Raw genomic sequence first — 14,265 nt, 5'->3', positions numbered from 1 at the left:
AAAAAGTATTTAATAAGATTATTTATTTCATTCAGATGTAGGATGTGTTGTTTAAGTGTTCCCTTTATTTTTTTGAGCAGTATATATTAATCAAACAGGATTTATTAAAAATAGGCACTTACAAATACAAGAACATGTTTCAGTATAATAAAATATGCTAAAAAACAAGATATAGACTTATCAGTAATGGCTGTTAATGCCGAAAAGGCTTTTGACTGTCTTGAATGGCCTTTTCTATTCAAAACTTTGGAAGCCTTTAACTTTCCAACTGAAATAATACATTTTATATACAAATATTATAGAAATATCGTAAAGCAAAAATATACACAAATAATAAAGTATCTGATTAAAAAAAGGGGCACGAGACTGGGATGTCCTCTCTCCCCCCTCCTTGTTTGCACTGGCATTTTAACTGCTTGCAGAAATAATTAGACAGGACCCAAACGTAACAGGTATCAGTATTGGTAAACATAAATATAAATTAAACTTATTTGCCGACAATCTTCTGATATAACTGACTAATTTTGAAAACTCAATGCACCTTTTAAAAAATATTTTCGGTATACTCTAAAATCTCAGGATATAAAATTAGCGTGGGAAAAAACTGAAATAATGGCAATAGGGGGGAAAAAATCATGATCTACAGCAATCCCTTAAGTGCACCACAAAAAGTATGAAATACTTAGGATGTTTAGTAAGTGACGACAACAAACCACATATATATAAATGTAACTTTATCCCATTAATCAACAACATGAAATCAGATCTAATTAAATGGAACAATCTTCCCATAAATCTTACTGGTAGAGTATACATCTTTAGAATGTCATGGCTCCCAAAGTTGTTATATTTATTTTCGGTAACACCGATTACCCCAACATTCTTTAAAAAAGCATACTCGGCCCTAACAGACTATATGGCCAAATAAAAATCTGAAAAAAAGTCAAGTTTTACATATCAACTCGCCGCCCATTCCCAGAATCTTTTCACATGTCTGTTTTCAACGGATGGAGCTAAGAACAATAACATATTAATCGTTAGATTCTAGAAGAATACCCAAAAACCACACCCCATGGAACAATCCTTGCATAGTTTTTCCGAATTCACCGATTGGCCCACATGGAAAACTACAGGCATAGAAACCGTAAATTGCTTTTTATTTATTGGTCGTATGTCTTATAAATCAAAATAGCATGTAGGATTTTCTATTGCAAAGAAATTGTTGAATAAGCAAAAAACATGACTTTTTTGACTGGCACAGCCAATGGGTGGCGTCATACAACCAAAACAACATCACTTTGCGTTTGCTCCAGTTCATCACATGACATCAGTGATTATACTCCACGTATTTATATTGGATAACGGCTATGTCAATCAATTAAATAGGCGTGTCTTTGGTGTATGGGCGGATTTTTTTATTTTATTTTTATAATTGCTGGTTGTGGAAAAATGTCTTCAGTGCCTGATGGCAAGAAATTGGTTCGAAGCCCAAGTGGACTTCGAATGGTCCCGGAGAATGGAGCGTTTAACAGCCCTTTTTCGTTAGATGAACCTCAGTGGGTCCCGGACAAAGAGGTAAGTGACTATTGGGTCTGAAATAACAAGAGGGCAACGCCGTTCAGACAAACGGACTTGGCCCCTGAACTGGGCGTTGCATACTTGCTGCTGCTGGCCACTGTCAGTACAGTAGGGTCAAATATTTGTATAACTAGCTAACCTAAGTTAGTAGACATTGTTCTATCTGATAGGGTTGTCACTAGCTAGTTACCACAGTCACAATTGTCTATTGTAAAAAAAAATAATGTAAACACATTTGTTTAGGCATAAGGATAACGTTAGCAGTGTGGTTAGGGTTAGGTTAAAATCTAATTTTAAAAAGAGAATTGTAGAAATAGGCAGGGGTTCGTTTTAACAGTACTCTGCAGTTTGCTACCTGTAAATCCCAAGAGCTACCGGTAGCTAGCCGCAGTTGTTAACGTTCTAAAGTAGGCAACATGGAGCCATCGCTAACGTTACAGTAGCTAACGTTAGCTAGCTAACAGTATTTTGCAACTCCAACAGGGTCTACCAAAATACAGAACAAAAGCTGCCACCTGCCTCGGCAAGTAATTGCTGTTCATTGCTGTTCATATGACGGCAAGTTAGCTTAAAACCTTATTTCTCTGCGAGATGTACACATGCCAGTGGTCCATGATCATGGGTCTACATTTGAAAGCACTGTTTTGCTGTCAGTGATGCTGCCCTGGACTACAAGAGAATGTCAAAGAAAGGGAACAATGGAGGGTGTGAGTGAATGAATGTGGGGGATGGGCATGGGACATGGCTGTGTGATGGACTACAGTAATCCTTCCCAGCAGCTTCACACCTCACTGCCTCTCCACCTATGTGTGTTTGAATGGTCACAGCTTTAAAATGTGGTGGTATTAAAGTAGCTATTACATTTCTATGAAATATGATCGATAATTAACAACAATTACATTTTTTTCCCCTTCCAAATAATGGTAATTAACTATGTTGAATAGTAATGGGGGAAAAATCAATAGTTACATATCGGGATTATTTTAGTCAAAATGATTTGATGTATAGTCAATAACAATTATTTTTGTGCTAGTTAGCTGTATCTGCACCAAAACTCCAGTATTTTACCTTCATAGCATGTTCTCCATCTTTTTAAATAGAGAGACAATTACTTTTCAACACTTATTTCCATGACATCAAAACTTGTTTTCGCATGGAATATGGTGAGCAATATGTTTGGAACATTGAATTGCAATAAAATCACAGTATCGAGTTAGGGATGCACCATTGTGACATTTTTGTCCGATTCTGGTATTTTCCTTGACAAAAAAAATGATACCGATATTTAAAATTTCAGCAGCCTTTTAAGCATTATAGTACAGTTAAATTGTTAACACAGGTGTCACTACAGTCCCTGGTTTGAATCCAGGCTGTATCACATCCAGCTGTGATTGTGAATCCCATAGGGCGGCGCACAATTGGCCCAGCGTCGTCCAGGGTAGGCCGTCATTGTAAATAAGAATTTGTTTTTAACTGACTTGCCTAGTTAAATAAAGGTTACACACACACACACCACTGACCAAAAAGTTATTTTGTTGGCATTTCCGCATGTCCCCATTACCAGTAAATCATAATCAAAACCTATTTCTTTCACTTGCTGTGTTTCGTTGTTCAATTGTTCAGTCTCAACCAGGATTTCATCATACATGTTAAGCAGTGAAGTTTCGGCTGTCTGTCCGTGGCCTCTCTTCTTCTGTGTGTTTTTCTTCGGTTCGTTTCCATCTTGTCCAGCTGTGTATGTAACATTTCACGTAAAACCTGTTTCTTGTCTGTATCGAAGTAGCTGCCCTTGTACCTAGCATCGAGCATGGTGGCGACACCGTAAAGAGGCTCGGCGAGAATGGCACCGACTCGCTTGTTCACAGCCTCAAGTACTTTTGTAAGTTTTAACCCCACAGTCTGTCGGCAGTTTTGTTGAGCAGGCCTTTCAATGCCATGACAGAGGGTATCGTGTCTGCTGCAGACACAGTTGAGCTTATTTCTCAAGTCAGTTGTTCAAATGGCGCTAGGAGTGTGTTCATGTTTCCAAGTTTCAAACATGTTCTCAAATGCCATTGAAATGGCAGCAGCGGTATGAGAACCAGCACATTCTTGAACATGCAATATGGCTTTCCTCTGTACGAAATCCTCGTCGACCCACTGTGCTGTCAGACTCCGCATGCTCATGGGGCTGAGATCGCTGGTCCAAATGTCAGTCGTGAAGCCAATACCAGTGATGCCCATAACAAGTAGCTCGTAGATGTGCATTATAACAATACTGTGTAACTCCGGTAGGGAAACATCTGAAAAATAGTGCCAACTTGGTAGTGTGTACCGGGGCTCGACCAGTCGACGAAAGCCAACATCATCCACGACAGATCGGTTGATTGTCAAGGGCAATGAATTCCATTATCTTGGCGTTAATAGATTTCGCCTTTCAGTTGTCTCGCTGAAATTTTCTTAGTCTTATATATAACTGCTCGACTTGAACTTGTTTAGTTGTTGGAAGTGTGCACTTAGTATTTTTCTGCTTTTGTTCTGTTGCTCTATTTTTCGTGGCGTCATTACGTCATCTACTTACGTTATATATGCACGTCAGCGTTGACATCGGTTTTGCACATCGGCGTTAAACTAGACATCGGGCCGATGTTGGCATTTTTAGCTAATATCGTCCGATTCCGATATGCTCACCGATGTATCATGCATCCCTATATCGAATCGCAATAACTTATCGGGAGGTCCCTGGCAATTCCCAGCCCTAATGTTAAAAAGCAGCTTTTCTGAGTTGGAATAGTGTGGGCATACACGTCATGAAAAATATTAATGTAAGTAGACCGATGATTGGCCAGCTCGTCCTGAGGAAATGGCAAGCATTTTTTTAAACATCTGTTTGAGATACATGTTTGAGTTGGGGTTTTTCTCTCCAATTTCTGCTTTGGCCACATGAGTATAGGATGAGTCAACCACATTTATTTGGGTATGAGTTAACAGAATGAACTTTTTTTTAAAGTGATATTTTCATTGGACAGTTACTTTAAAACAGTCAGTGTTACCTTACAGTCTGGGATTATGCTACTGTGAAGTTTGTGATGATCGTGTTATTGGAAGGGAGAGGTCTTTTGGTAATCCATTTAAACTGTGAGGTTGTTGTCAATGTTTGAACTTGAGTTAACCAACTGTTGGCTAATGTCCTGTTCCTCTTACAGTGCCCAAGCTGTATGCAGTGCACCAAAAAATTTGACTTCCTTACAAGAAAGGTTTGACTTGCTTTACTATGATCCCATAATATATCAGATAAATTACAAGTTATAGGCCTAGGCTTTACCTGACTGTGGACCCAAAATGTTTTTGTAGCCCTTAAATGCTTTTGCACAGTTAAGGTCTCTGGAATGTGTGGGACTGTGCATTCCTTCTTTACCCTCTGCATTCCTTCCCCTGTTCTGTTGGTGTTCAGCACCACTGCCGGCGGTGTGGCCGGTGTTTCTGTGATAAGTGCTGCAGTAAGAAGGTGACTCTTCCCCGGATGTGCTTCGTTGACCCGGTCCGGCAGTGTGGGGAGTGCAGCCGGGTCTCCCAGAAGGAAATGGAGTTCTATGACAAACAGCTTAAAGTGCTTATGGGAGGTGAGTTTAAAGGGATGAATCAATCGTGTCAGGAGGACACCCAAACACACAGCCCTGTCTATGTTAACAGCTGTGTGTACAGGGCGGTTAGTGAGCAGGGCTAGGCCAGTGTGGTTCTAAATAGACTCCTCCAAACTGCATCACTCAGCCAGGCCCGTAATGAAAAATCCATTAGCAGCATGATGAGATCCAGGGCAAGGGCTGGTTGCAGTGGCAGGGACATACTGTGGGGAGGGGAAACTGGAGACAAAGCCTTGTAGCATGTTGGACTAATGGGGTCGTGTTAGCATGGTCAATCAATGCTGTATTCTTAGTATAACAACACCAGTGGACTGGGAGGTATCTACAGTTTGATTGGATTCTTAGTGATTTTTGATTGGCATGCTTTTTTGATTTGACTCATTGGTAACATTACTACTTTGTCAAACTCAGGTGGTACATTTATTGTCACTTTGGGCACCTCCGAGAAGTCTGAGACCATGATGTGTCGTCTCTCCAACAACCACAGGTATCGTGAGTGTTTTATATTTCACACAGGCACACAGGAAAAGTATCTAGAATGGAGTTATTTAGGTTAATGCTGAAAGTACATGCTTTGATAGAACCACTAGAAAAATACACATTTTTCACCTGAAAGACTTTCAGTAGATCACTTTCTCACAACTCCTCTCTTGCTCTTTTATTTCTCCCTCTCCTCAGGTATCTCTTCTTAGATGGGGAGAGCCATTTTGAGGTGGAGCTGTCTCGGATCTCCAGTATGCAGGTGTTGACAGAGGAGTCCACCCCCGAAGGTAAGGCTCTGGATCAGATGTCCTCTGGTTGTTAACACAGCCTGGCTTTATCTCCCTCAGTACGAGAGTACAGCAGTGATACAGTGAAGCTTGTTGAAAGCGTATTGATCAAGAGACATTATGGCTTCCTGTGGGTGGAGGAACTAGCTCTCTCCTCTTTATGACCAGAAGTGTAATCATAAATCCACAGTAAAATTCTGATTACTTTGTCTCTTCATTGTATTGATTTGAAACCCCATAACTGATACAACAACATGGTAAGTACAGTAAGTTGGTGGTGGTACCTGACTGTTTCCTCTCTGCTATATTATTAACACTCTCTCCCTCTCTCACCCTGCCTCTGGGCGGCCTGGCCCTTCTGCTTTTGGCCTTAGAGAATGACATTCACACTTACACCAGTCTGCTGGACAGTCAGTATATCTCTGAAGGTTAGCACTGTTATATTCCCTTGCCCCGCACTCTCCCTTATTCCTCCCCATCTTATCTTCATCTGCCTGCAGAGTTTGTGGCCCTGCTTTTGATAAGGATGCCTTTGCCATCATTGTACATGCATTTGATAGTGGTAGAACAAAGGCAACATCCTTAAAATCCTTGTTGTATGCATGCTTCCATGGGGGGGTATTATGTGTGTGATTATGCACCCAGAGTGAGTCTCATTGCCCCTCTGCCTGTGACCAGGATCATGTTCATTAGGGCACACCATAGCAAATGTACATTGAGTGTACAAAACATTAGGAACATCTTTCTAATATTGAGTTGCACCGCCTTTTGCCCTTATCAGTCTCAATTCATCGGAGGATGGACTCTACAAAGTGTTGAAAGCATTCCAATGCCTCCCACATTTGTGTGAAGTTGGCTGGATGTCCTTTGGGTGGACCAGTCTTGATACACATGGGAAACTGTTTAGTGTGAAAAACCCAGCAGCGTTGCAGTTCTTGAGACTCAAACCAGCGTGCCTGGCACCTAATACCATACCCTGTTCAAAGGCACTTAAATATTTTATCTTGCCCATTCACCCTCTGAATGGCACACATACACAATCCATGTCTCAAAGGTTAATAAAGCACAACTTTTTAAGCCGTTTCCTCCCCTTCGTACACTGATTTGAATGTAGATTTTAACAAGCGACATCAATAAGGGATCATAACTTTCACCTGGTCAGTCTGTCATGGAAAGAGCAGGTGTATCTAATGTTTTGTACACTTGCTGTAAGTTCATTTTATTAAGTCTATTGCTAGGTTTCTTTATCAGTTTGCTTGTTATTATGTACGTTTCACGCAAAGTTCATTAGTTTGAACATCCGGTAGCTGTTTTAGTTTCAAAGTCTGAGCTAAAGCCTTGAGTCTATACAAGTATAGTGAGTGTGTTACTCAACCTTGCCTAACTTTGTGTTTTGTATCCAGGTGGAAACTGCAGGGCCAGTGGCATGTTGCTCCACTACAAACCAATGGGCTCTCAGGATCCCAAGCAGCTACGCATGGAGGCAGCAGAGGACAAGAAAACCGCCTCCTCTTGGCTTGCTGCCATGCACAAGGTACACCACCATAACAGTCTGGCTTGTGTTTTTAATAGGAATGTTATATTTTACTTAAAATGTTACTGGAATGTATGTTGTGATATCCAAGCTTCAGACCCACCATTGCGTACTGTGTGTATATGGCTGAATAGTTATTTTGTATAGCTCTGCTTGTACTACATCTGTTCCCTAACAGGGTGCCAAACTGCTGTATGAAGCTCGGGACCAGTGACTGGGTTAAATGCGGAAGACACATTTCAGTTGAATGTATTCAGTTGTACAACTGACTAGGTATCCCCCTTTTCGCTTTCATTGCTAAGATGACTAGAGTGGGATGGCACAGACCAAGTGTTTTCCTTCCTACCCTTAAGTCTCACATTCTCTAAATGCCGACAGCGCATTTTAACCACACTTCACTTGAACTATTTGGCCAATAAACCATCCTAATGCTGCTATCTATGTAATGCTATAATAGACATAAGACACTTGGCATAACCCTTTCCCTTCACCACCATTAATGTGACAAATTACCTTGAAAGCATTATGTAGGGTCTGACACATAGTTCAAGTGAAGTTTCTTTATATATTCTGTCTATGCTCTGCTTTCAGTGCTGACAGATTATTCACTGATTCTAGTGAAATACACTACTGGTCAAAAGTTTTAGAACACCTACTCATTCAAGTGTTTTTCTTTATTTTTACTATTTTCTACATTGTAGAATAATAGTGAAGACAAACTATGAAGTAACACCTATGGAATCATGTAGTAACCAAAAAAAGTGTTAAACAAATCAAAATGTATTTTATGAAATTCTTCAAATAGCCACCCCTTTGCCTTGATGGCTTTGCACACTCTTGGCATTCTCTCAACCAGCTTCACCTGGAATGCTTTTAGAACAGTCTTGAAGGAGTTCCTACATATGCGGAGCACCTGTTGGCTGCTTTTCCTTCACTCTGCAGTTCGATTCATCCCAAACCATCTCAATTTGGTTGAGATCGGGGAATTGTGGAGGCCAGGTCATCTGATGCAGCACTCCATCACTCTCCTTCTTGATAAAATATCCCTTACACAGCCTGGAGGTGTGTTGGGTCATTGTCCTGTTGAAAAACAAATGATAGTCCCACTAAGCCCAAACCAGATGGGATGGCGTATCGCTGCAGAATGCTGTGGTAGCCATGCTGGTTAAGTATACCTTTAACTCTAAATAAATCAGACAGTGTCACCAGCAAAGCACCCCCACACTATAACACCACCTCCATGTTTTACGGTGGGAAATACACATGCGGTGTGGGTAAACGGATGATCTCCGCATCTCACAAAGACATGGCGGTTTGAACCAAAAATCTCCAATTTGGACTCCAGACCAAAGGACAGATTTCCACTGGTCTAATGTCCATTGCTCGTTTCTTGGCCCAAGCAAGTCTCTTCTTATTGGTAGTGGTTTCTTGGCAGCAATTTGACCATGAAGGCCTGTTTCACACAGTCTCCTCTGAAGAGTTGATGTTGAGATGTGTCTGTTACTTGAACTCAAGCATTTATTTGGGCTGCAATTTCTGAAGCTGGTAACTCTAATGAACTTATCCTCTGCGGCAGAGGTAACTTTGGGTCTTCCATTCTTGTGGCGGTCCTCATGCGAGCCAGTTTCATCATAGCGCTTGATGGTTTTTGCGACTGCACTTGAAGAAACTTTCAAAGTTCTTGAATTTTTCCGGATTGACTGACCTGTCTTAAAGTAATGATGGACTGTTGTTTCTCTAAGCTTATTTGAGCTGTTCTTGCCATAATATGAACTTGGTCTTTTACCAAATAGGGCTATCTTCTGTATACCCCACCACCTTATCATAAAACAACTGATTGGCTCAAACGCATTAAGAAGGAAAGAAATTCCACAAATTAACTTTTAACAAAGGCACACCTGTTAATTGAAATGTATTCCAGGTGACTACCTCATGAATCTGTTCGAGAGAATGCCAAGAGTTTGCAAAGCTGTCATCAAGGCAAAGGGTGGCTATCTGAAGAATTTCAAATAATAAAATGTTTTGATTTATTTAACACTTTTTGGGTTACTACATGATTCCATATGTGTTATTTCGTAGTTGATGTCTTCACTATTATTCTACAATGTAGAAAATAGTAAAAATAATGAAAAACCCTTGAATGAGTAGGTGTTCTAAAACTTTTGACCGGTAGTGTACATGTATGTATACACAGTTTATGAAATGCTTTAAATTTAATCCCATGCATTGGATTTTTGTATAAACTATTTTGTTAAATATTCCTATTTTAACACAACATGCTGTGTATGTACTTTTTACTGCTAAAGTATTTATAGTTTTTGTAGCACTTGTATACATTTTTTTTTTCTTACAAGATGACTTAAACATTTTGTTCTCATGTTGGCTGGCTTTGCTTATAAATGAATTGCACAACCCCAACAAACTAGCCCTTTAATATAAGGGTAAACTGAAGTGTGAAGCAACACTTTTACTCTTCAGTTGTGTTTGCTTATATCCAACTTATTATGCTTCACATACCAAACAAAATACTTAAGAGGTTTTCATTTTTGACCAAAACTAGAAAGTTACTGATATTCTATGGTTTTACCTTTTTGGATAAAATGTCACATTTTTGCCATGAGTACTGCTCACATAAGTAGGCTACACTCCATAATCAATTGCATTAATTTGGTAAGAGGCATGTTGAAATGTGTTTGCTGGATGTGTTTGAGGCATTGTGTGTCAAGAAATTGCATTAATATGGTATTTCACTTTAAGGACCTTTGTTAGTCCTTGCTTAGTTCACAAGGATGTATTTATTATTTGAAATCATGTAATCTTTTATACATCCTTGCCCTATGGTTCTGAAGTGATCTACAGGCCTATTTGAATGCCCTGATGCTGGACATGGAATCTGTTGCTGCATGATGCAGCAGTATTTGAGATGGCTAGACTCAATTCTTTCTGTTATCTACATTGTGTTCATTCAAGTTGAAATTGGAAGTTTTGCACTAAATGGCATTGTTAAATTGATACATTCAGCAGTTATGAAGTACCACTGCACTTTATGGTCTCCCTTTTTACAATCACTGACCTAATAGTAATTCTATTTCCGTTTCTAATTGAATGTGTCAATGTCCTCTTTTATTGTTAACTCAATAAATGAAAGTGTTTGTAATGGTATCTTCTCATAACATTTGTATTTACAAATCACAGAACCCATGACAATGAAAAGTGCATTATTAAATGAAAGGCCAGTAATTAATTTTGAAACACCAATTTGATTGGCCCACGGGTAAGGTGGAACAATACACATGGGACAGCAAGTGTACTCATCTAGCCCTGATAGTCCTACATTTCAGGTTACAGGTCAGAGCAATACATTAGACATGTATACCACCTTTTGGACAAATATCTTCTGTTTAGAATTAGATAATTATGACACTGAAAAGCAACATGTCACCAGAGCCATGTATTTAGATTTTTTTATTTTTTTTTTTAATCGCAGGTTTTGCTGTGATTAATCATTTGCTCAAATTTAGCTATAATTTTAGTCATTTAGCAGACGCTCTTATCCAGAGCGACTTACAGTAGTGAATGCATACATTTCATACCATGGAATCGAACCCACAACCCTGGCGTTGCACACACCATGCTGGCATTGCAAACACCATGCTCTACCAACTGAGCTATCTATCCTAGATTTTTTTTTATACAAAAAGCGTTACAAGAATATTGACGTCTTGATTTTTGTCCAATGTAGTGGTTAGCAAAATCTAGTAAATTGTTAAAGCACACTTTCTTTAACCTTACTTTTAATTTGCTTTGACAGAGCTCCATAGTGGAGGTGTCATAATACCCATAAAACCTAGCGGTCAAACAGGGAAATGGATCAAATCGTTTTTCCACCATTCACTTTTCCCATTAGGGATTTTAGAAACACTTAAAATAAGGGCTGTGTTTCATGTAGGCTTACCCTGGCTTGACGTTTTGATAACCATGTACATTTCTCTCGGTCAAGGTGACTTATTAATATATTCAGCTCTATTTACTCAGATTCAAAAATGACAATTAGCATTAAAGTAGACATGCAAGACTACAAATCCCTGCAAGCTCCTGCATGTCATTTCTAGCTGACACCTTTGCTAGAATTTAGTAATGAATAAATTGGCAAAATTCTGTGAACTGTCTTGTGCAAGTTTTAAATTGACACATTGTCAATTTAAAACTTGCACAAGACAGTTCACAGAATTTTGCCAATTTATTCATTAGCTAACATTAGTTAATCCAGAGATTCTTACCTTTGCTTCGATTCGGCAGTCTTGTCCAGACTATCGTGGCAATTGTACTTGTTTATGATAGCCACATCCAGGCTGTATCACAACCGGCTGTGATTGGGAGTCCCTTAGGGCGGCGCACAATTGACCTAGCGTTATCCAGGTTTGGCTGGTGTAGTCCGCCATTGTAAATAACAATTTGTTCTTAACTGACTTGCCTAGTTAAATAAAAATACAAAAATTAGCATTCCATTTTGTGGGGGAATATATTGATAAGTCACCTTGTCCTAGAGAGATTTACACAGTTATCAAAACATCATGCCAGGGTAAGCCTACACGAAAGTGTTTCTAAAATCCCCTATAGGAAAAGTGAATGGTAGAAAAATGATTGGAACCAGTTCCTCCTCCTATGATATAATGGTAGTCCGCAAACAAACGTTAACAGTGCATGCCGCCACCTACTGTGCTGGAATGTGTGGTCAATCACTGTTTACATCATTAGCTCCACATTTCTAAATCCTCCTTCCAAACTCAGTACTTCTGAGAAAATAAAAAAAGAGCCCTTCTAACTTCTAATAGACCCTTCCCCATTCTCAAAATCCCTACCAACCTACACTTCAATCTTTCCCTCTCTTCAAGATACTTACAATAAAACATCACGTGCTCCACCGTTTCATCGACCACTCCAGACACAAACTATTCACAAGCTTGCCAACCAGATGTAATGACAAGTTCAATGTACAAAGTCCTAGGTGCAATTGAGCAAACTTTCTTCCTAATCTGACTTTTGAATCTTGTTCTACTGACCTTTCTTTGGAGGGCATATAAATGCCGGCCCTTGGGCTCAGAGTGCCATCTCTTCTGCCACACGTCTATCAAAATGGCTCTCATCTTACATTTGGCCTCACCTCATTAATATCAATCATATCTCATTTTAAAGCTCTTTTGGTTATCTGGTCTACAATTTAATCCCCTTTGGAACCATTTCCTTGTTTGACCGTTAGTTTTTATGTGTATTATGACTCATTCTGTGCTACTCTATTGCATTGTTTGTTTTTGTTGTAAGAACTGGAAGCATAGAAATGCGTACATAGAACAGACCTACCACTTCTTAGATTTGCTTTCAATGAGAATGACAGCTCTATAACTCACATTTCTATGTTGAATTTGGTCAGTTACCCAAAAAGTTACACATTACAGCTTCAAGTGTATAGATGATCTATTTTGGATATTTTCAGTGTTTTTTTTACGCTTTCAGGCAATGCGATTAATCACGATAAAAAAATAGTGCTCTAAAATTACCAAAAGTTTACTGCTTAAAACTCTGACAGACCTAATTATGGCTCTGCCTGTCACAAGACAATGATTTAGGGTCCTGTCTCTTTAAAATGTCAGAACGTTGTATTCAGTGACGTAGTTCGTACCTTCCGGGCGTTTGTAGTAGCAGAGTCTGATATATGTTTTATATTGAGCATAATGAGTGTTTTAATAAAGGGATAGAGAATGATCAATGCTGGGGCATATCACCCTCAAAAGTTAGCTTGGACCAATCCATTTCTCAAGTATGAAAACGCACATGTTAGCGATGTGGATTGATCAATACTTGCATGGTATTTCACTGGCTAGTTATGGCATGACAGTAAATAATGTGCGGTTTAGAACCCAAATAACAGTACATTTGGGTGAGATACATTCTTCAAGACACTACAAAACATTTAAATAGATATAGAAGGCTTGGGAATGCTCATTAGAAGCTGACGCGCTGGCTTGGAATTCTGCTCGGGGAACTTGCTAGCCACCTCCTACTAGGTCACACCGCGGTCAACATTGCCTCTGTATTGCTGTTGGATTTGGCTGGTGCGTATTCATTATCCAGTATTTTTCTCAACAATTCATCACCACACGATGGAAACCATGGTTACCCATTAGCTTACATAGGCAAGCTAACTCTGTTAATGGAGTCTAGCAACTTTGCTGCCAGACAGGTTCCAACCCTCACTGCAGATGAAGACTCAAGACAGGATTGTGTGTTTATACAGCAGCTAGCTGCCACATTAAACATGCTGAACAATCATTGACGGCAATGCCAAGATCATTGATGTTGGACCACTACCAGTGCATCCTACAGAAATGTCTAAATGTACAACTAGCTAGCTAGATTACCACACCAGGCTTTGCCACGTAGCAGGGTTGTAGTGGTGGAATTATCCCCCAAGCCCTGATCCAGGGTCAGGTTACAGAGGATTTAAGAAAGTGTTCACTTCTCCGGCATCTTTTTATTGTAATAGTCAGTTATTACATCCAAACTCATTCATAGACATCATGTCATGCAGTGTGAGTGTAGGACACTGTTGTGGTAGTAGGTTATGCCTGCTTGACCACAACCTTTTGGCTGGAAGAGTACAATACATTTTTATGGATCCAGTAAATGCAACATTTCATATGTCTACAGCATTTCTCATTCACAAAAATGTGACTTGTCTCTTCTCTTTTCTCTAGGCTGT

At 39.5% G+C, this 14,265-nt stretch overlaps 1 protein-coding gene across 4 annotated transcripts; it reads left to right on the top strand.

Moving 5' to 3' along the window:
• Positions 1 to 1,371: 1,371 nt before the first annotated feature.
• Positions 1,372 to 10,667, top strand: LOC106599230 (zinc finger FYVE domain-containing protein 21). 4 transcript variants are annotated; one of them, XM_014190368.3, is made up of 8 exons: positions 1,372 to 1,575; positions 4,764 to 4,814; positions 5,012 to 5,180; positions 5,613 to 5,688; positions 5,880 to 5,971; positions 6,346 to 6,399; positions 7,375 to 7,505; positions 7,684 to 10,667. In XM_014190368.3, exons 1-8 carry the CDS (start codon positions 1,402 to 1,404, stop codon positions 7,717 to 7,719), a joined length of 783 nt encoding a protein of 260 aa, XP_014045843.1. In that variant the 5' UTR covers positions 1,372 to 1,401; the 3' UTR covers positions 7,720 to 10,667. The 4 variants fall into 4 exon arrangements, with proteins under 4 accessions (XP_014045843.1, XP_014045835.1, XP_014045852.1 ...); XM_014190360.3 differs by having other exon boundaries at positions 7,653 to 10,667; XM_014190377.3 differs by lacking the exon at positions 6,346 to 6,399 and having other exon boundaries at positions 7,653 to 10,667.
• The last annotated feature ends 3,598 nt before the right edge of the window (positions 10,668 to 14,265 follow it).

Source organism: Salmo salar, chromosome 01 (assembly GCF_965601325.2).
Source record: "Salmo salar chromosome 01, fSalSal1, whole genome shotgun sequence".
NCBI classification, from domain to species: Eukaryota; Metazoa; Chordata; class Actinopteri; order Salmoniformes; family Salmonidae; genus Salmo; species Salmo salar.
The sequence above is the reverse complement of the archived record's forward strand: the minus strand, read 5'-3'. Positions and strand labels throughout refer to the sequence as shown.

Coding starts and splice junctions, on each gene's coding strand:
- LOC106599230 (XM_014190360.3), top strand. CDS start 1,402: ATGGGCGGATTTTTTTATTTTATTTTTATAATTGCTGGTTGTGGAAAA. Junction 1,576..4,763: donor AGTGGGTCCCGGACAAAGAG/GTAAGTGACTAT, acceptor TTCCTCTTACAG/TGCCCAAGCTGTATGCAGTG. Junction 6,400..7,374: donor CAGTCAGTATATCTCTGAAG/GTTAGCACTGTT, acceptor TTTTGTATCCAG/GTGGAAACTGCAGGGCCAGT.